The sequence below is a fragment of the Cyprinodon tularosa genome, unplaced genomic scaffold (genome assembly GCF_016077235.1).
Source record: "Cyprinodon tularosa strain WSP-4 unplaced genomic scaffold, ASM1607723v1 ctg51, whole genome shotgun sequence".
NCBI classification, from domain to species: Eukaryota; Metazoa; Chordata; class Actinopteri; order Cyprinodontiformes; family Cyprinodontidae; genus Cyprinodon; species Cyprinodon tularosa.
In genome coordinates this window covers 560,621-585,123 of record NW_024039241.1, presented here as the reverse complement: position 1 = coordinate 585,123, position 24,503 = coordinate 560,621, and the positions used below count along the sequence as shown (strand labels likewise).

Sequence of the window (24,503 nt, the reverse complement as noted above, 5' to 3'; positions counted from 1 at the left end):
GACTCAGAACAGAGGGACCCAGTATTCAAGCAGTGGAATAAATTAAAAGGCATTTATTAAATCAACGACAGATGGGTTAGAGCTCAGTCTGTGCCCAGAGAATAGGGTTGACACCACCTGGTCAGCTGACAAGACGCAGCGCATGCCGTCCAGAGTTCCAGATGCTGAAGGCTTGAAGAACACAGAACTGACAGGAGATCAGATCTGAGGAGATGAAAGAGGAAGGCTGGATAATCCAGAGTGCAAAGTCAAGAGGAAGATCCAGGTTCAGTCCACGGTAGAATTCAACTGAATCCAAAGACAGGTCAGGCAAACAGATCAGAAAAGGGGCAGGCAGGCCCAAAGGTCCCAAAACAGAAACGGGTCAGGATCAGGCAATCAGAACACTATTAGTAATGCTAGAAAAACTCTCACCAAAGGCTCAAAAATAATCTGGCACTGATGGCTGGGACCAAGCAGTTTAAATAGAGGCAGGAGCATGTGGATCAAATGAGCAGTGAGGAGAAACAGGGCAGAGGTAGACAGGTGAATGGAAAGAGCAATTAAGCCAGTTTTCAGTGCCAAAATCATGACAGAAATAATTTTACAAGAGCTCCAGAAGCAGATGTCCTGCATAATCAGACTGATTTTATCCAAACCAATTTTTTTCACCAACTGACTACATTTATTTCACGTAGAAGTAATTGTACAATTTTGCCATTTCTGTGAATGAGCACCTTCTGATGAGTGTTGGAAATCCCCTTATATGGCATTATTGTGGTGGTAATTATGCAGATTACCATTTCTCTGCAACACATGCTCACCTACACACAGGTGGGCGGCATAACGATCATTTACTGAAGTTAAGAACATTTGCTGATATTGGGCTGTTGTAGCAGCCCATGGTAGGAGGAAAAGGAAGACAAATTTTAAACAAGAACAAGAAGATGTTGCATGAGGCTCAATTATTCTATTTGTTGTTTCATGTATGGCACAATGGTTCTCTTGTAACATTTGGGTGGATCCTTTGGGTTATTCTCTTTGAAACACATTTTTTGTTTATTCAAACTGATTAGACTTAAATTCCACATAGCTCTGTTATGACCCATTCATTAAAACACCTTCATTATTAAATTTTCTGTTATTCTGCTATTGAGCTTCTGCTGTGGTTTGATTTTCATTTGAGCATCCAGGTTAGATAGACACCTTTTGTTTGAGTAATTATAAACTCCATGAATACGCCCAAGTGTGTATGTTTAAACTGTGTGATGTATCAACAGATCCATTTTCTAAAATCCCATCTGTCCAGAAGAGATTGTTCCATTTACCCTAATGCAACCTTCATTACAAAGCCTAAATCATGCTTCTATGTTCTATCAAGACAGAAGACTCGTTCTCCTGGCAGTCCTTCCAAATAAGTCGTACTTGTTCAATCTTTGTGGTTTCTTCTAAATGTAACACTTAACATGCAAATAGAGGAGCTTTGCCATTTTTGCAAATTGTCTTTGGGTTGTTTGACATCCACTTCTAGGAAGGTCGTCAACTGCCTTGAATGTTTTTGATTTCAATAACCTCATTTAAATGGCATTGGCATTTTTTAACCCCTCCCAGACTGAATAAAAGCAAAAGTGCTTTTGCTTTTATTCGTTGCGTTTTTTGTTTTTAGGTTGTTATAACCAAACATTTATGTCACAGACCAACTGCCAAAAAAATCCTGCTTTTATTGTGTACAAGCATCAGTTTTGAAATATCGAGAGGTTTAACATTTTTACAGTAAAAAGGGTCATATTAGGTTTTTATATCTCCCAAAAAAGGTTTAAATTTGTATGCATATATTCATAGTCTGATCTTTATTCGCTCCTTTTTCTTTATTTACTATCACGTTTGTTTATTACGTTATAGGTATATGATTCTATTTGCCTTCCTAATTGCTTTAATCACCTTTTTTATGTTACAAGTCATGCACCTGGTCATTTTTCATAAATCCTGCAAACTGATGTGCATTGAAAATACTAGCTCATTCCCAGCAATTAATCAGCTTTCTACTGTTGTTGTTCATTGTTTTGAAACACAGATGGCCTTTCTGTTGGGCTAACACCATTTAATTGGAATAAATATAATTTAGAAATAAAATGACGAATTATGAGAGATATATTAGATCTTCTAATCTGTTTCTCCCTGAACTATTAAATGCATGACAATGTATAGGTGCTCTCAAAATAGTACCCACAAAAATAAGACGGAAAGTCATTTTGACTGCTTTGCGATTGATTAAGCCCATAGAAAGTGCCTTTGGGGAGTGTGAGGATTTGTGTGTGCCGAAATGGGGTTAAACCGCAGTTACCCTGAGGTAACTCTGCTGTGTATCTGAGTCCAGTGCGGATGGAGCTGAGCAAGAGGCGATTACTCTGCAAACCCAGCTGCATTAGGTGTGTGAAGATACTGCGGACAGCAGCCCCTCAGGAATGGGGGCTTATTTTCTCTCTGTTTCTGTGGAGAAGGATCGATTTGGTCACTTGGAATGGCAAGATTTAAAGCTGCAGTAGAAGAGGATCACATTAACTTTTACTAGGCTTAAAAGACAATTTTGAGCCCCATGATCGCCAGGATAAACTCTGTTTCCTAGAATCATGTGTTTCAGCACTTAAATGTTTGGTTTTATAGATTCTGTGCCTTGAAAAAGTGTTCATGCCAAATGAACTTGTCCATTTTATGTAATTTTACATCCGCAAACATCAATGTAGGTTACTGTGGTTTAATATGATAGATTAACTCTAAGTAGTTCACAATTGCGAAATGAAAGTGAAAGTTGGAATAAAGGTGATTAATCAATTATTGAAATAATTGTCAACTAATTTTGTAATCGATTAATTGTTAAAAGGAGTATAGAGTCTCTAAAACATGTCTTTAGCTGACAGAGCAACCAACTTAAAACAGTTATTAAAACAAAATTGTATAAAAGATATGTATATATATATATATATATATAAATGTACATTGTGCATTTAAGATGAAAAAAAAATGTCTTACAACATGCTCTATCCAGAACTGTTTTAGTTTCACCCTGGTTTAATTCTGTTAAAAATCTTCTTTAAGGAACCTTTGCAGTCCAATTATTATTGTTAATTAATAATTGTAATTAACAATTAATTGTAAAAATTATATTGTTAGTTGCATCAAAAAGAACAGTAACCTATTAAAAAAATCAACGAATAAAAAGTGCTCTCCATTACACTGATAAAAGGTGGTAAATGCATCAATTTCAAAGAACATGTCAAACAGATCATAGATAAAAGGATAAGCCATGGTAGCTCTAGAAAAGCAGCAAAAATCCACAGATCAGGTGGGAGTTACTACTTGAAAATCTCACCTCTGTGAGAAGAAGATGAAAGCACTCAAAAACAAAAGGTGTCCTGTTTATAGCTGGAAACAAACCATGCAAAGGACACTACAAGCATGCAGAAGGAGGCATGTAGAGAACAAAAACAGTCTGACACATCCATCCAAACGTTCATTTAAAGGGTTGACTGCTCCCTTTTCACCTTTGCCATGCACTCCACACCAATTATTTTCAGAACACTTAATGAATGGGCACCATATTAAAAAAAAAATGTAAAAACAAACAAGAAACAAAAACAAAACATGTACTGTAGATGTTGCTCAGATGAAAAATATACCTTTTAAAATGCTGTTCCTACCACAAAACACGGCGATGTTGGTGTCAATTGCAATGTTGGGTATTAGTTTGTGCAGCAGGGTTAAGGAAACTAGACAGGCTTAATGAAATGTAGAATTGACAGAACTAAATACAGGGCAATCCCAGAAGAATACTTAGAAACAGATCTGTTACTGATAACAATGTTCATTTTCCAACAGGTCAACTCCATATATTCAGATATACAGCTAGATGTTAGTTCAGCTTTATTCATGAGCTAGAATGGCCCAGACAACGTCCAATCTTTAGTCTAAAGAAATACAACGCTTGCAGATACATATGCTGTAGCAGCATGGCATGCATCTGCAAAGCATGGAGTTAAATATAAATGTATCCCCCCTTTTTTTAGTATTATATTTGTACAATTTACAAAACCAATAATTTGTTCCTGTTTGCTTTTGTTAACATTTGGTCAATTTTTATAGTTGTAACATGACCAGATATGCAGGATAGGGAATGATGTGTTTAAAATGAAAAAGAATGTGTAGTGTGACCCATGCATAGGTTGTAAACAACCTCTTAGATATGCTGAGCATTAATACAATAAATTAGACATTGCACCTGTACTGGTCTAGTTCACCCTTGTTTGAGCTGTATTTTTGGTAAAGATGGTCAGACTGTTCGGTGAGGATAGGTTTTAGTTCCACTTCTCTATGGTAAATGTTTGCATATGAAAACCCCTCTGATTGAACGACAGGGTCATATTACCTGCCCTTAGAGTGTTATCTGACAGTGAATATTGATAGAACAAAATTAGAGAGCTAATGAGAAATGTAATGATGAAAAGCAGGTTATGAATCTATATATTGATGAGGCCTTTCAGGTTTATTTAGCAGATATTTTCCAAAAGATTTTATATTTAAATGTATTAAGTAAAAGGACAATATGAGTCATCGATAGTTTTGTCAGATCATTGTTTTTTGTTTTGGTTGTTTTTAATTTGCATCTAAAATGTTTCAGCCTTTTGGCATTATTTAAATAACACCAGTATATTTCAGCCATCTGAGTGTTTTAAGGCAGAATCAAACTTTCTTCTGTTGAACATTTATCATAAGTTGGTTTATTATATTATTTTCCACCTTACAAAATCAACATGAGTCCCAGTTTTTTAGTGCTTCTTGGGAGTTCTGTTAGCCCTGTAAGTTTAAAAAATGTCTGCTGTCACAGTTTATTCTATTGTTAAGATATATTGTTTGAACTTCTGCAACCTCTCCCTGATTAAAAAAATACATTGTGATGCAGCCTTGTAGGTCTCCTAACGTCATTGAAACAGGGTGGTATTATGCCATTATAATAAGAAATAGATGGAATTATATATACCCTTATATTGTTTTCATTAGTTCTTTACTTTGAAATTCTATACATGCAGGAAGATTTTTTTCAACTTTGCTTTCTCTCAAAACATAAGCTCAGAAAAAGGCTCATAAGGATGTAGTGTTTAGGGACTTACACTTACTTGGTGTCGATCAGCTGGTTTTCCTTAGATAGAAAACTGAACCAATCTGAATGTACGATCTGGTTGAACTGTATGTAATATATTTACTAAGAAAAATGGTGGCATGTTCAATACCCATTTTACCCGCTATATTTAAATATACTGTAAAATGTTCTAAACCAAAGAGAGCCTAAATAAACATCCTACAATAATATTTAATTTAATGTCCATTATAAAGTTACAGAGAAACCACATGTTTGTAGTGACCAACATGCTTTTGATATCATTTTGTTTGCATCATTGACCATTGCCAAACATTTAGAACAAGTTTCTCTCAAGACCTATAAATCCTAGTTGGTAAAGTGATAGGAGTAGGGATGCATGATATAATCGGCCCCCTATCGGTATCGGCCTGTATCGGCCTTAAAACTGAATATCGGACATCGGCCACCCCACCGATATTTAATCCGATATTTGATCAGCTTCTGAGTTTCTAAAGTCTAAAAAAAAAAAAAAAAAATACTACTTCTTCTTCTTTTCCTCAAAAACTTATTTTTTGCAGACTTAAAAACTTCTAAAGACGAGGGAAAAAAATATTGATACGTTTTTAAAAATCAATTTGGTATCAGCATATGAAAATATATTTGAGTATATTATTTTTTAAAGTGTCAGAAATGGATTATAAAACTGCTATTTTCAATGACTACTTATTTTTGTCCAGCTTTAACATCGGTATTGATATCGGTTATCGGCTACATGAGTTTTAAAATATCGGCATATCGGATATCGGCCAAAATCCCAATATCGTGCATACCTAGATAGGAGTATACCTATGCATTCAGAATGATCCTGAAGCTTTCTTCCTATTGAACATTTTTCTGTCAGCTGTAAGCGACATCCTAAAACAGTCAAACAAGTGCAAATCAGCAGCAAATTTGTTGGCTTGCTCAAATCACAAAGCATAGGCCAAGTCAGCAGTTGTCAACAGCTTTCTGAAATTTCCAAACTTCATGTAGCCTTCACATTAGTTAAAAACAGTCTGCAGAGCTTAATGGGATGGGTCTCTGTTGACAAGAAGCTACATCTTGGTCTTACATCAGCAAGTGCAATTCAAAAATAAGGATAAGGTGGTGTAAACCACACTGCTCCTGGACTCTAGAGCATCAAAGATGGGTTCTCTGCATATCTAATTATGCCTCTGCTGCAATCCAGTAAATGAGTCTGGGTTTAGCTATTAGCAAGAGAATAAAAGTTGGCTGACAATTTTTCAAGTGGAGCATTTTGTGCAAAGGAGATTATGCTGTTGGTTTATTTCTTTGTTTTTAGATTTAGACCTTTATATCCAGTAAAAATAATTTTGAATGCTGCAGAAATCAAAAACATGTTGATGTCATACGCCAAGGGTGAGGATGCCAACTCCTGTTCTAACATCAGTTCACACCAGTGCAAAGACCAGACATGGATGGGCAAGTTTGCTGTGGAGGATCTTGACTGACCTGCATATAGTCCTGACCTCAGGGAAGAGTGTGATTTTCAAAACATCATTCAACCTTAAAAATGCTGTCCTGAAAGAATGGTCAAATATTCCCATAAGCCACTCCTAAACCCCCTGGACTGCCGTTCTTGAAGGGTTGAAGCTGCTCTAGCTGCAACGGATGGGCAAACTAACACCATTAGTAAAGTTCATGCATTAAACAAAGGATGCGATAAGCTCAGTTATTTGAGTCACAGTAAGCATCTTAATGCTAATTTCAAAACAATATACTCTTAAAGGTAATGCGATATTATAGGTTATGTAGAGGTGTGCAAAGCATGTGTGCTAAAATCTTTTTTTCACTGGAAAACATCCATTTTCCCTACAATGATTAATGTTGGAAGCACGAAAGGGCAAGTTTTCTTTGCCAATGTCACATTAGAGAAGAAATGTTGTAATTTATTCATTCATTAATTTCTCATAACCTTTCATGTGTCATTGCATTTTATAGAAAGCAAAATTAAAGAGTTTAGTTAAAAAGGCACTGAATAATTTGCACATGACAGAATACCAAATGAGGTCTTTTCTTACTAAAGGTTAAAGCTAAGAACCCATTGCCTCATTTGTGCAGCAGTCAAATAGCAGGAAGGTTATTTTTTTTCTTTTGAATATTATTCCACCTGTGTTTCTCTCTTACAGACACTTGAGTCTGCCATCCAGAACAAGTCAGAAAAAAAGACTGAATAAATGGAAAGTCTGACTCTGCTGGAGGCAGTTATAGAGTGCAAACCCGATGTAGCTAACACTTTGATCAACTGATTGAAAGGGCTGTAAAGGGATCAACATTTAGGGTTTAGACACAGATTTCACATCACTGAAAAAGCAGAAGCTCTTTTATCTTTTTATCAGTAAGAGATTGCTAAATTATTAATGATTGTGTAAAAGGAAACTGCAGTGATTGATTAGTCTGAAATAATACACTTTGTTTGGAAAAAAGAAAGAGAACCCTGCTGAGGCCTGACAGGACGAGCCAGCCCTCTGTCTGTGACCGTGTCTGTGTTTGAAAGTGTAAGCCTGTCAGCGTCTGAAGCATGAGTTTCCATTTGTGCAGGAGGTCTCCTGAGAAGGCTCGGTTCGCAGTTCACACTGAGGCTTTCATCTGTCAATCACAGGCAAAGATTAGAGGATATCAGAGGTCGCTGTGTCAAACCTCTCATCCTGTCCTCATCCGCAGGGTTGCTCCAACTTCACGAGGATCATTTTTCTCATTTACTGCTGACTCAAGTTGGAGCTGTGCTCTAGATTTATAAGAGAGCAAATTAAATCAGACACAATCTTTTCTTCAGAACAGGGCCAATTTTTGCTCAGTCACACACGTGCTAAATTATAAATGCTGTATTATTATTTGTTTACTTCATGTTGGGCTGAGAGATGTGCATTATTCATCCCTCCCTGACAGCATAGGAGGACACAGGGTTGGGAAAACATTAGGGATGTTGTAGGGGATTTGAGGAGTCACGCACATGCAATAATGAATTTTCTCAGTTCTAAACAAGAAGATTGATCAAGGCTGTAAAAAAAAAAAGGATATACAACTAACACTGCTAGTCACCTGGTTGGTTACTTGTCTGAGTTTTAAATGCACCAAGCCTACAGAGCGTTTCGGGCTAATTTAGTTTGTGTTGTTTTCTTTTTCAGTCCTGAGAGATGATTTCCGGCAGGCTCCGAGTGATGTGGTGGTTGCTGCTGGAGAGCCGGCGGTGTTGGAGTGCATACCTCCACGGGGGCATCCTGAGCCCTCTGTTTTCTGGAAACGCAACAATGCCAGATTGAGCTCCAAAGATGAGCGCATCTTGGTCTGTATAAATGTCTAAATGCTTAATTAAACACTACTTTATTAATTAGACTTAGAAAGATTTATTTTGTCAGTGTAAACAAACAGAAATTTCGTTTTGAACATCTCTCTAGAGAATTTCAATTATTAAAGTTCAGCCTTGATAAGGTAAGCAGCAGTTGTTGTTGAGCTGCTACAACTGACTCCAGCTCCTGAAGCACTCGGTTCTCCTGGCTCAGGGAAGGAAGAGGACGATGATGACGATGCTGTGAGGGTGGTAGCCCCCTGGGTTAAAGAGGCTGATGTAGTTGAAGCAGCAGTGGTGCCATCGGCAGGTTTATTAGTGACAAACGATGCTGGACAAGGTGTGGAAGTCGGAGAGGGAAGGAAGGAGCTGGCTGGGGATATGGGGCTGTGTAGGGCTGTGCTTCCCCTCTAGATGCCGAAGAAATCCTGGGAACAGTCTCAGAGGAGCCTCCATTCACGCAGAGCTCTTTGGTTCCATCGGTACAGTACAGCATCAGCCCCAGGCCAACAGCACCGTCCGGTACTGCTGGACGCAGCCAAGACCCCATCAGAACGATGGCGCAGCAGTTACATATCTCCTTTTTTGAAGAGAGTTCGAGTCCAAATCATCCATTTTGTTTTCCAACGAGCGGACGTTAAAGAGCAGGGTTGATGGAGGTGGCGGTCTGTCGGGATCTCTCTTTAGCTTCGAAATTAGCCTCCCTCTGCACCCTCGCTTTCTCCGTCTTGCGCATCTCTTCCTCTGTCCATTATTTTCCACTGTTGTTTTGTTGACATCTATAGCACTCCGCAGTTTTTTAAACGGTCAAAAAATGTCAGTATTTAAAACATTCTGTGACCGTAGCTCCAGCAGGCGTTGGCGATCACAGATGTGGGTTTGATGTCTTTTTTGTTTCGTCTTAAGCAACATATTTTGTGAAATTGTCGAGAGGAGATGCTCTTGGCTGCTGCCTTGGAGCACCGCCATGGTAACACACCAATTATACCTGCACAGCTCAGGTGCACAAATATGCTGATATGGGAAGTATTAATTGTAAATTCCACAAATCTGGACTTTATGGATGAGTTCATTTGAGTTGGTTTGCCTTTGAGTTAATCAAATCTACTGCAGTAAAAGAAAATAATGAACCCCTTAAAACATGAATGAAAATGTGTCAAGAGGAAAGTAAGGAGATGGCAAATATATACTTTTCACATTTTATTAATGCATTTTAAAGGCCATGTATCCTTGCTGCAATGTAAAACTTTTTTCTTACTTTTGTTACCTCGAGAATCATATCTGCTCTGACATTCAAAGTCAAGGAGGAATGTGTTATACAAGAGGGAGAGATACTCATTTAGACAGACAATAGTTTCAAAAGACTATAATTCAGAGCAGACATGTTGTTATTCTCTGGACTGGAAAATGTCTGAATCCATGGTGTCCCTGTCGTCCTGCCTCTTCATGTGTGAAACCAGTAGATGGGTGTAAGATTGTTGAAAGTTGACTTTAGGAAAGTTAGGCAGAGGCTGTCTGAGGGCGGAGAAGCTGTTTCCATCTAAAAAACAATCCACTAAGAGCATACTATAAGGTCTGCTTTTTAAATGAGATGAACAAAGAAAGTATCTTAACATACTCAGTTTGCACTGCATCAAGCTGCATTTCTTATACATAAAATATTCTGATTTTATTCCAGGAAGCCTAACCAAATATTGATTTTTCTGCTATCAATTGTTGAAATAATATATCTAGGATATGTGAGAAGTTAAGGGAAAACTAAAATGGCCTTTCAGTCAATGCTGATATTATTTTTTCAGATGCGAGGGGGGAAGCTGATGATTTCCCCTACCAGGAAGAGTGATGCTGGCATGTATGTTTGTGTGGGCACCAACATGGTCGGAGAGAGGGACAGCGATCCTGCTGAGCTGGTTGTTTACGGTAAATCTCAATAAGTTCTCAAAGCTGTCACAAACAGTACAGGTGTCTTACATTTTATTGTTCTTCTTCTACCACATGGACATATTCAATTATCAACCAACCTTTAATATTAGATGGATACAAAAATAAATACAACATGGAATGTTAAATTAGATATGCAGAATGGCTTCCTTTAAAAGCTCAAAAGCTTGGAAGTACTCGCTCATTAGCTTTGAAATGAAAAAGCCTTTGGATGAAGGATGAAATATTTTCAAACATGAAACAAACTCCTGTTGTTTTGCTTTTAAACCTTTTTTTCTAGAATTACCAAGTTTACTATATTTTATGTTGTTTACAGAACGTCCTGTGTTGGTACGGAGGCCAGTAAACCAGGTGGTCATGGAGGAAGAGACGGTGGACTTCCTGTGTGAAGTCCACGGGGACCCCGCTCCCACTGTGCGATGGCGGCGAGATGAAGGGGAACTTCCTCGCGGGAGGTGAGACTTACAGAGATAAGGGGGGATGAGAAGGAATGGAAAGAGGCTGTGAAAAGTTTTGTCATTTATTTTTTCTTTTGTTGTAAATAAATACATAATTGTGCTTTTACATAATTCATGATGCAGAGGTGTTATCAATGTAAACTACTCTTTGATTGCTAGCTTTTATATAAGCATTGCTGTCTTTTTTATTTAATTGTTGAAGTATTTAAAAAACACTTAAAATATTGATTAATTTCTGTTCATGACTTTGTGAAATATAAAACTTGTATCTTTCTTTCTGCATGAGAGTGTTTACTGTTTTCATCTTAATTGTCTTTATCCCATTTTAACCATATGCACTCACTGCATGGCATAGGCTGCTGGGTGCTTAGGGTTAGGCATTGTTCATTGTCATAATCAACCCCAGCTTAATCAATTAAAGGACTGAAATAGTTTGATGTGGGGCATTAAAGGAAAGCCAGGGATCAAGGCATGTCACCCAAGGGAGACTCTCTGTCTGTTTAGTCCAAGCAGGCATGTTAAAAAGCATAATGAAAACAGGTGTTATAGTAATACATATAAAATCAGTAGTGATCATTGGGTGTTTCAGCCGCTTTCCAACTGAAAACCTAGGTTTTATAAATTCGGTTAACAATTGGTTTTGGCTCTTTTCCCATTTGACTGAAAAGCAGAGTCTGACGCCCTGCTGGAAAGCTGCGTGGCCACTGTCCCCCACCACTGCGTGTCTGCTGACAGCATCACGCTGGGTGGGCGTTGATGATGTCGACAGTGTGACGGAAATCAGGGAAGTAAATAATGGGGAGCAACATGGATGGGAGCCAGAGTGTAGTCAGTATTCTTTATTGCTTCGATCTTTTATCTGGCTGAATCTCTTAACAGTGCTGCGCCATGTTTATCAAATGTAAACAAAGTTGTTTTGGCTTGTTAGATCAGAAGCATCTAGCACGGTCTGTTGACGTGCGTATGTTGTGTTCAATGGTGTCACGTAACTAGAGGGTAAAAGCTCTGGTGTTCCCACAGCATGCTGATCAGAGCTGATGCGATTTTAACGTGGGTAGCTTGCTGAGTCATTTGGCCCTGGGTAGACACACGTCAGTTAGCTGACTGTGGTGAGTAGTGGCCTAGTAGTTAGGGCAATGTGTTTGGAATTCAGAGGTCCCAAAATCAAGCCCGACTCCCAAAGACCGCCACTCTAGGTCCTTGAGCAAGACCCTTAACCCCACACTGTTCCCTAGCACCACACAATGGCAGCCCACTGCTCCCCAAGGGGATGGGTGAAATGCAGAGGGTTTTATAAATAAATAATAAAAAAAAAAAAAAAAAAAAAATATATATATATATATATATATATATATATATATATATATATATATATATATATATATATATATATATATATATGAGATTTTCCAAGGCAAATAATGTATGCGATGTTAAAGAAAAAGGGTGTGAATCTAATTAAGTTTGAAGTCTGAAAAGAATGTCATGGTACATGAAGAATGTACCAGTGAAGATGGTGGGTCATTAGATGGGTAAATTGTTCTTAAGAACATGATAATGTAATTCTGGTGCAGAGATAGATTGATACATTATCTGTCCGCTATTATTGGTGGATAGATAGTCGGAATTAGACCTCAGCAATTAATTGATTTTTTCAATATAATCACAATTTAGAAAAGGCCCCCTTTTTTACTCACATTAATTACATTTAACAACAGTAAGAAAATACATTTCTAACTACTTACCTTTAAGTGGTGGTACTACATTTAATTTGGGTTTGCTACCACAAAGAAGGGAAGAGAAAGTTGCAGCTAGGATTTAGATCCATGCATGTTTTATCAGAAGTAAGATTTTTTTCATGCAATGGTACAGTCAAGTGCTGCGACAATGGACCCTTGAAAAGCAAGCTTGCAAGGTCATAGAAACACTGAAACCCTGGAGTGAAACATCGACATGCTTTTACTTACTGCAAAGAAAAATTGCAATCGCAGTATTTGGTGAAAATTTGCAATTTAGATTTTGGGTGAAATCTTTCAGGGCTAGTTGGTATAGTTTGATAATCATTCGTACATTAAGCAGCCATACCTTGAGACCCCCGGTTAGCTTTCCGTGATTAATTTTTTATTTGATTTTTTTATACATGTTCCCGTTATATGTGCATAACTGAGATTTGTGTAACATTTATCATTGTGTCATTTTTATCATGTGATTGTAAGAAGAAAAAGCAAAATCCACCCTGAGAATCATCCCAAAAATTGGCACCACATATCAATTGGACTGATGTCAAAATAATTGGCATCTGCATCGGCCTTAAGAAAGCTGTATCAATCAATCTCTACTCTGTTGCAAAGTTAGTAATTTAGCTGCACAGTCAGCCCCTGTAGGATAAATCAAGGAGGTCCCAGGAAAGAGTTGGGGTTGGGGGTAAGGGTTGGTATTTACTGAATGAGTCATGTGAGCTTGAACCACAGGCCCGGACTCTTATCTGTTTCTCCCAACAGATTGCTTTTTGTTCACTTTGTGCTGTTAGTATGTTTTGTGTCCACCTTGTTGGCCTTCCTTTATCTCACTTTCTTCCTCCACAGATTTGAAATACGCAACGGCAACAATCTCCGTTTGTTTCGCGTGAAAGAGCAAGATGAAGGGATGTACACCTGCACATCTGAAAACAGCGTGGGAAAGACAGAGGCTTCAGCCATGCTGCAGGTCCATGGTGAGAAATGCAACATGCATATTCAATAACAGCGCATGCAGACATGTACTTGGGTATGCATAAAGGGCTCTCAACTCGGGGGCTTGTGAGGTCACATGTCAACTGTATTAATATAAATCCTGCTCCCACTATTTTTGTCCTGATGATTGCTGTGTTTTTATTCTGTGAGTCCCTGTCCAGTGGTGTTGCCAGCAGCTTATGTTAAACCGTATGGATTACGCTGTTTGACAGATGTTTGATGGATGTGTGCTTTCACTCACTGCCAGAGAGCAGTCACAGTATTAATAAGACATGACTCTCCCTCTCTCTTCCTGTCTCCTTATCTCCCTCTGCTCTCTACCTAACTCTCTCTGCCCTTTTTTCACCCACTCGTCATGTGTCCTGGCTTGAATAGTCTGATATGACTTCCTCCACTAATGCCTTTATCATAGCAAATGAAATCCAACCCAAGCAGTTTTCTCTCCAGTCTTCTTTCCTGCTCTTTTTTTAAACACTTTTTCATCCCACTGCATGTTGATTTTTTGTTGCTCAGTGTTTTATCCATTTCATTAGATTTCCATTTCTTTCCATCATTTTTCAAACCCTATCATCATTCCACTTGGCTCATTCCCCAGGATCTAATTCTGATCTAAAAAATGCATTTATGTCTTTCAGCAATTTTAGAAAACAAGAAATATTTTCTACACTTTATTCCGAATAGTTTTTAAAAGCACCAATCAATGCCTAATGGTGTAAATAAGTCCCTCCATTAGGTGCTGACACATTGACAGCATGCCTCTTTCTGCAATTTAGCATAAGGAGCCTCAGACAGTCTAACTCCAGATTAAGGACTCCTTCTACACATATCTGGCATGTCCACGGCAGTGTGTCAGGATAATGTGACACTGTGCAAATCCTGCCTGCAGTTGCAGCTACAAGCACTGCAAAATGTAGCTGAAAGTGTTTTAAACAGAATCCAACCCATGTTTTAGGCTTAAATAGTGATGTGGCTTTACTTTGATGTGGTTTTTACTCTAATTTATAATAGATAAGCATGCGGACTTTAAGATATATGAAAATGGTTTCTTTTTAAAACTAAATTAAAGATTTTTGCTAACAAAAAGAATAAAATAGTGTATGAATTAATGCACAAAAAAGGTAATCTACTCTGCCTTGCAGAAGTAATTGTACCGCTCACACTTTTTCATATTTTTCAGCCTTTCTTCAACCGTTGTGTTTGATTAAACACTTCCCATCTTCCCATCAACTTTTATTAGCTTTCCTGTCCCTGGTGAAATAGGGGCGTTTTGCATGTGGGCCAAAATGTCAATCTGATGAATCCTCCAACACATGTTTGTAATGTCCCCTCTATGGCTTTTGGAAACTTTGAATTGAACTTCTTAGGGCTCCTGTTTAACAACAGGCTTGTTTCTCACTGCTACGCTTATATAACAGACATATATGTGAATTTCAAATCTGATAGTTGCCCCGTTGACAGATTCACTATCTTTAGCTGTGGATATCTGCAGCTTATCCAGAGTTAACACAAAGCTCTTGGCTCCTTCTTTGAACAATAATCTCTCCCTTTCAAGCCTGTCATTTCATAAAACACCTTTATCCCTGACCCGTCTGCTGTGTTTATCTTCATGGTTCTGTTTGTTTGAAGAATGTATGGTCTTCTGCCAATGTCTTAGGTGTCTTCACAACAGCTATATTAGACCCTTCTAACTAACTTTTGATCTGAAAATAAAGTTATGAAAAGTCTGATGTAGCTAGTGTATAGATATATACATGGAGTTCATGCAGATGTCATTAATTATTTCTCTAACTTCAGTGGAAGCAAAATATTCCAAGTTATACACACACACACTTGTATGTATATATATATATATATATATATATATATATATATATATATATATATATATATATATATATATATATATATATATATATATAGGGTTTTATTTCCATGACTATGAAAGCTGAAGATTCACACCGAAGGCATTAAAACTACAAATTCACACATGCAGAAATATATACTTACCAAAAAATTGTGCAACAACCGAAAATATATGTTACATTTTAGGTTGTTCAAAGTAGCCACCTTTTGCTCTGATTACTGCTTCGCACACTCTTGGCATTCTCTTGATGAGCTTCAAGAGGTAGTCACTTGAAATGGTCTTATAACAGTCTTGAAGGAGTTCCCAGAGATGCTTATTACTTGTTGGCCCTTTTTTCTTCACTCTGCTGTCCAGCTAGTCCTAAAACATCTCAATTGGTTTCAGATCCGGTGTTTGTGGAGGCCAGGTCATCTGGCGCAGCATCCTATCACTCTCTTTCTTGGTCAAATAGCCCTTACACAGCTTGGAGTTGTGTTTGCTCATTGTCCTGTTGAAAAATAAATGATGGTGGTCCAACTAAAACGCAAACCAGATGGAATAGCATGCCGCTGCAAGAGACTGTAGTAGCCATGCTTGTTCAGTATTTCTTCAATTTTGAATAAACCCCCAACAGTGTCACCGGCAAAGCAACCCCACTCCTCTCCCATGCGTTCACCTTTCTGCGTCGCACAAAGACACGATGGTTGGAACCAAAGATCTCATATTTGGACTCATCAGACCAAAGCACAGATTTCCACTGGTCTAATTTTCATTCTTTGCGTTCTTCAGCCCAACGATTCTCTTTTGCTTGTTGCCTGTCCCCAGCAGTGATTTCCTAGCAGGAGCCCTGATTCACACAATCTCCTCTTAACCGTTGTTCTATATATTCATGTTATTTGGAATCTTTTGCTTCCACTACTGTTAGACAAAACATTAATGACATCTTCATGAACTCAGAGCAGCAGCTGAAAAAAGGAAATTTAATCAGCCTAGTCTCTCAAAACTACACAAGTGACATCTTGTTTACTAAGATGATGAAAAAGATGTAAATGAGAAGAACTCAGTTAAGTAAGTAAAGAAGATAAATTAATATATGCCTATAAGGAATCTGAAATGTTCTTAAAATGTTTAAACATTGAATAAAGTTGGCCAATTTCAGCAAAAATATGAAACATAAAAAAAAACTAATAAATATTTTGCTTGCACTGGATTTAAAGCACTGGGTTTTTATTCTTTCTCAAATGACTGATCTAAAAAAGCCTTTGACGCCCCAGAAACCCTTTGATTAACTCTTTTGTATCACAGTTTGAGGGTCTCCATGTACATTCTTACTTTGTGTTTGATGATGGGGAACTGACCTTATAACAATGTAGCCACTGGCTAATGTAACATTGACATGACAGTAAGCAAAATTGTTCCAAAGAATAAATAAAAAAATTAACTTTAGAAAGTATGAAGTTCCTTCTGGAGACAGGTCAGCTAAAACGATGAAAGCCAGTTTTGTATAATTTTGCGGTGCATCGTTTTCTTAACACCTGGAATGCTAAAGCGATAGCACTGTTGGATTAGTTCTACACGTTATCAATCTAGGCTTGCTCTCATGGAATCTGTTTGGGTAAAGGAAGGACATTCAGCAGAACTTTCCGAGCTGATAGGAATAATTGACATACTGCCCGCCTACCTACGTTTGGTTTTAGCCAATTAGAAGGTGGAAAAAATGCAACATTGCTGCTTTTCTTTTAAAGATGAATCTGTAGAATCTGTAGAACTTTATCAAAGCAGTACTGCCATAATTATTTTAGTTAGTTTAATTAGTTTCTGCTGTGGGCTTATAACCTTTCGTTATAGCTGTGTGTCCTTCCCTATACTATAATACTGCAACATGATTAGTCAATACTCCTTCTCTCAAATGATTGAGACGACAGCAGGACAAGATGGATTCTCATGTGTTTGTAAACATAAATACTGGGAGAAATCAGCCTTTAAAGTGAGGACATTTTTATTGTAAAGACAAATAAAATGTGCTTTTTATGTTAGAGCCACACGCACTTTTTAACAATAGAATTCAGATTTCTGGTTTATGACTCCTTTATAACAACCTATGAGCAGCGTTATGCACCAACATCCTCATTTTAATATATGTGTGACCTAAGTTAACTTTTATTAAGAACTTATATAAGCAGTGCTCTCTTTGGTGCAGGGGTGAAGCAATGCCAGGACGGTCCGGTACTGTGTAACTCTAAAAGATTTAGAGGCAGGACGCAATACCCGCTGGCTGCTCATTAGTACCACTAACTTCAGTGTACAGTTACCAATCAGAGCGTGCAGTGAGGCTGGTCTGCAGAGTTTAAATCTCAATCACAGTTGCTAAATATATGTCTGATGCTCGCTTAACTCTGACAAACTGATCTCTGCCGGCTGTGCTCATGCACAAATCCTTCTTTACACGTATTTAGCTCTGTCTCTGCGTTTCCCTCAGTGGTATGCTCAGCAGCTTTCCACATTCATCTATGGGCTCTGCTGCCTCGGCCCTCAGAACCTAGTGAACTATATCTGGCTAAACTGTGTGGGACAAAAAAATTAATAAATATGAAAATAAATATATACACATATAAATCTATAAATACATGAAATACATGAATAAAAAACTAAATATGTGTTGGTCATTAAAAGACTAAGTGCTTTGTTGTTTTTTTATCTTATTTTTCTCTATATATGTAGGTTTTTGTGTATTTTCTCCTGTTTGTGTATTTATTTATACATTAATTTATTTCTACATTCATTTAGTTGTACTCATTTTTATTTCTTCCATGCATTTATTTCTGTATTTCTAAATTTCCACATTTATTTATAAACGCATTTCTGCGGTATGTTAATGAAGTGGTTGGTTCTAACATCTTCTTCAGCATGATTGGTTAATAAAAGTATACCTTAGACAGGTCTCCCTCCTCCGCATTGTGGGCGCATCATTAACATTCACATTTTACAGCAAAGCAGTTCATGGTTTTTATAAAATTAAGCAAGAAACTGGTTATGCAGAAACATAATCTGCAATAGTAGCTGCATTGTCTTGTGCACCATGAAAACGGGACATTGAGCTAGATTTGGCGTCAACTTGTAACACTGACTCGCATATAGAATGCATATGAGCATCTTCATCATCATTCTGAATGGGCCTCCGCTGCTCTGTTCTCCTGGATGAAATTTTAGTACCCGGCTTCATGCCAAGGTAGTTATCCTTGCCAGAATTGTCCCTGATCATTTTTTATCCCCTTGTAACTTTCACATGAAAACAGCTAACAGCATTTCTGGAACAGTTCCTTATTATTAGAAGGGGTTCTGATCCAAATATCAAGAATGTTGGATGTGGCTGGTCTATTTTATCTTTTATTTTTACAGAAATCTTTAACAAAGTGTTCTTTAGGTGTCTCACAACCTGAGCACAGATAAGAAAATGCTACTCCTGGTCATTATCTTTGTCATAACAGTAATAAAGGCTTTTCCATAAATACTGAAGTGTGTAAATAAATGGTGATAGGGTAAAATTGTTTTAAAATTGTAGAATTTAAAGAATTATTCTGAAGATAAAGAATGTTTATGCATTTTTATTAGGAATTGATCATACTCATATATTAATTAGCCCTGAATATTTTCTTATATTTATCAAAAAGCTAAATTAGATTTTGTGCTAAAGACTCAAAATTTAAAACTCAAGTGTAATTTAGCTGCAATATATTGGTTAAATTTGTCTATATCTGAAATTATTTGATCTTTTAAAATCCAATAAAAAGAAACAATATGGGCCAGTTAATATTTTATCCTGTTAAAACCCACCGGGTCGCCAGCGACCCATTTTATGCATTTTCAGAATGTTTTGCGCATTACCATTTTACGGTTTAGAATGCATGAAAATTACAAACAGTAAAAGTTTTTACCAATATAGGCTTGTTTGACACTGTTAGAAACCTTAGATTCTCCACAATTCAACCACCAAGTTCATTTTATGGACACAGTGAGCACCAAAGCACAGTTAACACAGATATAGCAGCATGTCAAAATATAAATATGAGAAAAAGCTAGGACCATAAGGGTCCACAGATTAAAAGTAATCCAGCATATATATATATATATATATATATATATATATATATATATATATATATATATATATATATATTATATATATATATATATATATATATATATATATAATAAAAATATTCCATGAAGAGAAAATCGTCGCATAGCTGGTCATAGCTAATGCTTAGAATCTTGCTAATAATACTTACTTCATCAAACATTTGCCTGCAAAGTTTGTTTTGTTTTTCGTTTTTTTATTTTACATCGTCCTCCTACCTACAAGACAAAAATGTCTTCATCTTTGTATGACTCAATTTGATGGGGGACAGCCGATGAAGTCTCATAAGCTCCTTGCTCCTTGCCTGTCAGCCAATGACGCACTGACTAGAGATATTAACTAAATGAAACATTTATATTTCTGTATCTATATACCAGTCAATCGTCAGATGAAAATGAAAAAAAGTTTGATATAATGATATAATGATACTTGCTTTATAACTGTTTTGTTGCCATCAAAATGCTTCAATGTTATTCTATGGATCAAATGGCACAATTTTGCATATTTGGAGAGGTTTGGAGAGGCTGGTGACACCAAAAGTTAAAAGCCCCACAGCTCTGGAACTGTTATACCTGGAGGTCTAAAACTTCAGTTCTGTAGTTGTGGTTTACATGATGTAGAACAAATGTAATAGAATGAGACATGCCTATTCTTAAGCATGTCTTTATTACTGCTGTTCAAAGAAGACCTATTATTTTCAAGAAGAAAAAAAAAACTATTTTGAGTCATGTTTGAAATTATTAAGTTTAGGCTGTGTTTTAGTCACCCTATTTTCATTTATATTTTCAGAAACTACAAGGTGTTAGCTTTCAAATGATGTATCACACATGTAATTTGGGCTTACAGTTCCTCAGTAATTTGCTTTTCCATTTGAGTACACTAAATAGGCGAAGATGACTCAAAATCAGTTGGGTTTCAATTATATAAAACTGACAAAAATTTAGAATTATGTTCATCCCTGATGAACTTTGGATATTGTCACAGAAATTCACTCTGAACCAGGCAAAATGTAATCTGTTTTTTGAGAGAAAAAAATAACAAAATATCAAAAAGATGTAAATAACATAAATGGGGCCAAGTTACAAACATAATTAGAGAAATCATTATTGGTTTGTTTTTTTTATTATCTTTTACTTGCCCACACTGACTTTATCTGACAGTAACTTGTTTTCAGGAACTTTCATTTAAAAAAATATCCCAATAGAATTAAAAGAGTTTCATTCACCTTCCTGCCCTAATATTTTTAGATGATTTATTTCAGACGCAGATGAGATGTCACTCAACGTCTGTGTAAGAGACACAGATCACTTGCTGTGAAACTGGTTTTATTATTATCACAGATACAAAGACAGTTTGCTTTGTTAGGAAGTCATTGCTTCTAGGATTTATAAAACATCAATATTTCTGACTATTCCCTATAGAATGCTTATATTAACCCAGAGATCTTTATACCATGTTGCATGTTCCGTCAGGGACGGATGTGATCAAACAGAGCATTTTGTTCCAACACAGTACATTCAGCCTTCCTTTCTATCTGCAGGCTGTTGCCACCTCTAACCTATAATAATAGCAGTAAAGTCTAGACAAGTCTATCTGCTTACTTGCAGATCTGGGCTTCCTCTGAAGGTTTATTAACTAGTGATACTGAGAATAACTAATTCTGGGACCTTCACTTCAGTCAGCATAGTCTGATAGGGATCTGTTCAGGTGGTTTGACCCAAATTGAAGTCTTTCAGTCAAAAGCCTTTTTCTCTGTGCATCCCTTAAACTTTTTTTTTCCTATAGAGATGACAAATCTGTAAAAGAAAGAAAAACTATGACTCTTGTTTCAATCTTTGTGAATTTAGAACTATTTTTGATTAGGTTGAATTTATGTAGCACTATACGTGAGTAAAATAGGAAACATTTTATACATCACATTTATTCACCGACACTAAAGCCTCTCAAGTAAATAAACAAAAATATAATCCTGTTATTTTGAGCTTGTTGATGCAAGTGACTCAGTTTCCATGGCGGTAGTCCCAGTGTTTTGAATTATTTGGGTATGTTTCAAATGTGGATTTTTTACTTTTAGTTTGGAGGGATTCTTTACGGCCAATAGTGCTTAAGAAAGTCCAGAGAAACTAATGTTAGTCGATGCATTTATCCTCTGGCATTGCAGATGTGCAACTCTGTTGAGAAACTGTAGAGCAGATGGAAAAGCTCCACATTCAGTGGGAATTGTGAGCCAATAATTTCAGCTGGATGTAGAAAGCAGTGGTCAGTGTAAATCCTTGGAGGATACAACGACGTGGATAATTCAGTTCAATTGATCTGATCTAGCTGGAAAACAGCAGTTCTTTAAGACCTTTCCTAATATAACTTGGTAATGAATGTCACCAGGATGGCAGTGGTTTGTGCGGTGATGTGTGTGATCTGTTTTCTCTTTCTGTTATGTTTATGTTTCTCCTCAGTTGAGCTTAAGGTGGTTTCTCTCATTAATAATCAGAGAGGCATGAGAGAGGGGAGTTAGATCAAAAAGGCTCAGAGGGGTAAAGAGATTCTTCCATCCAGTTAAGAGCTAATGAGGGTTTTATCGATTAACATCAGAGTAAACAGCTTCGATGGGGGTGGGACATTTACTGCCATTTTTAATCTTTACCTTTATGGGGCTTTTCTTGATGTGCGGGTGAGATTAAATTCAGCTTTTAGAAGCAACACTGAGTAAAACCTAAAATCATATCCAGTCTCAATAATGACAGTGACTGAGGAAACGGTTACTGGGGGAGGACGTTCCAGTAGTGAATGTGTGAAAAAATTTTTTTACAGATGAGCTCTCAGGATATTTAAGAGTAGCAGGAACAAAGGAGGAGAAGCTCTATTTGTTTTCAGCGGATGACAAAGATCCTTTCCGATGTGCGAGGCTGAGTTGGTCAAAGAAGCAAGTTTCAGTATCTGGAATCCAGTCTTTTTCTTTTATGATCCCTATCTCAAGGCAGTGGGTAAAATTAGATAGGCTGACTGCTCTACCTTTTGGTTCAGTGTTTTGTTTACTTCCACAGACAGGAGAAAAACCAAGCCCCAATCCATCCATCCATCTTGCAAAACATCACTCTTGAAAAAACATATCAATATAATTGGACTTCTCTGCTTCAGGCATAGATTCCTCTCTGACCTAAAGGGACCAGTCTGCCTTTTTATGGCAACTGTATCAATAGAAAAACATATTTTTTTAGAAAGCAAAACCCCTACATTTTGTTAATGCTAGAGACTAGAAATGAATCAGAAGTACAAGTCTTAATAAGTATTACCTCATTGCTTTCCTTCCAGTGCCTCCTCAGATTACTGCAAAGCCCAGAGACCAGATTGCTGCCCAAGGGAGGAGTGTAACCTTCCAGTGTGGCACCACAGGAAACCCTCCACCTGCCATCTTCTGGCAGAAAGAGGGCAGCCAGGTAAGACACACAAAAAAGAAATATTTGTGAATGTCAATTTTTGCTTTTATTCTTGTTGGTGTTAGTTCTACATTTTTACAAGCTCTCTATTGTTTGTCATATCAAAAGAACAGTTTCACACCTCCCTTTTTCCTTCATCGCAACACTTTTTTTTAAAGTTGTCTACACCCCTCAAAACACATTCTCAGGACACAAATGCTTCACACATTTTTACACTTATCTATGGATGTAAATAGTCTACAGCCCCCACCCTTCTTCAAATGCCAAGTTTTACCAAGTAAAAAAACAAGACAAGGCAAGACAAATCTCTTCTTTTCTCATCATTACTGTGACTTAAACTTTTTACTTAATTAAAACAAGCAACAATTTTCAGGTAAAAAATATATTAATATGTAGTTAGTTAATTCTGAAACTGTTATAATTAAATAGGAGTTAGAAATATCTGCCATCATTTACAATACTTCTGATTAACGCTGACTATAGTGTATTGCAGGGGTCACCAACGTGATGCCCGCGGGCAACAAGGGGCCCTCAAGGACCACATGGGGTGCCCTCAGCATCTTATGAAAACAGAACAACTTACTAGTGGACTAAGTTTGAATGTTATTTTTTGCTGCTGCTGTTATGTTTTATCATTTATAGAGCGTTTCATCATATCAATAATTTAAAACATATAAGCATTTACAGGGATTTCAAAATGACAATATCTAGAGGCAAATTAGCAATGTAAAGAAACAATAGAAATAATTTTATTATCTATGAAGTGAACGCTGACTCCTCCAGTTCATAGGTTAATATTAGTAGCCCATCCTGTGACTCAGTACCCATGAAGTAGCCCCTGTTCATTAAAAGGTTGGTGACCCCTGGTGTATTGGTTTCAGGAAACTTTTGTGTCCTGGGCCACATTATTAAAAGCCTGTGAAGAGCTGCGGCTGCTTTAGAGGGATATACCTGTCAAAATAAAAGTACAAAAAGATGTCCAAGGCATTAGATATACCATGAGCATACAAAACCTAAACAAGTCATACTGTCAGTGGCAGCTTTATTAAACGGATGTACCAGTTTAATTATTAGTCAGCTTTATATATACAGTATATATTTTTTTTTGAACAACGTTTTTATTATTTTAAAGAGAAACAGGTACATTGATCCGATAAAGGTAAAAGGGGCGTATTGCAACCTGATACAACAGAAAGGAACACATAAAAACAAAACACAAACAACAACCCCCAAAGTCACTACGACTGTGACATCAGTTCCTGTCACCTTTGGGCGCAGCACTCGTGCACCCTGAGTTGTCCTATACTTCTGTATTGCAAAGCAGCTACTGCACATGTACAACTTTTAACGAGAGTCTATGGCCAAAGATATTTGCACCCTAGGGCGGAAATACGTCACCAATCCGACAGCTAATTAAACAGCTTTACTCATCATTAAAGATCAAATATTAATCTTGCACATTAAAAAAAATATTAATCTATTTAAAAATATAAAA

General features: G+C 37.0%; 1 protein-coding gene across 2 annotated transcripts in view; it reads left to right on the top strand.

Moving 5' to 3' along the window:
- zgc:77784 (uncharacterized protein LOC402947 homolog) overlaps positions 1–24,503 on the top strand; it is a 114,470-nt gene that overhangs the window by 39,273 nt on the left and 50,694 nt on the right. For both annotated transcript variants that reach the window (XM_038303376.1, XM_038303375.1), the window contains exons 3-7: positions 8,302–8,459; positions 10,262–10,382; positions 10,720–10,858; positions 13,447–13,574; positions 22,884–23,008. In XM_038303376.1, the coding sequence (XP_038159304.1) occupies positions 8,302–8,459; positions 10,262–10,382; positions 10,720–10,858; positions 13,447–13,574; positions 22,884–23,008 (671 nt within the window). The remainder of the gene's footprint in view (positions 1–8,301; positions 8,460–10,261; positions 10,383–10,719; positions 10,859–13,446; positions 13,575–22,883; positions 23,009–24,503) is intronic.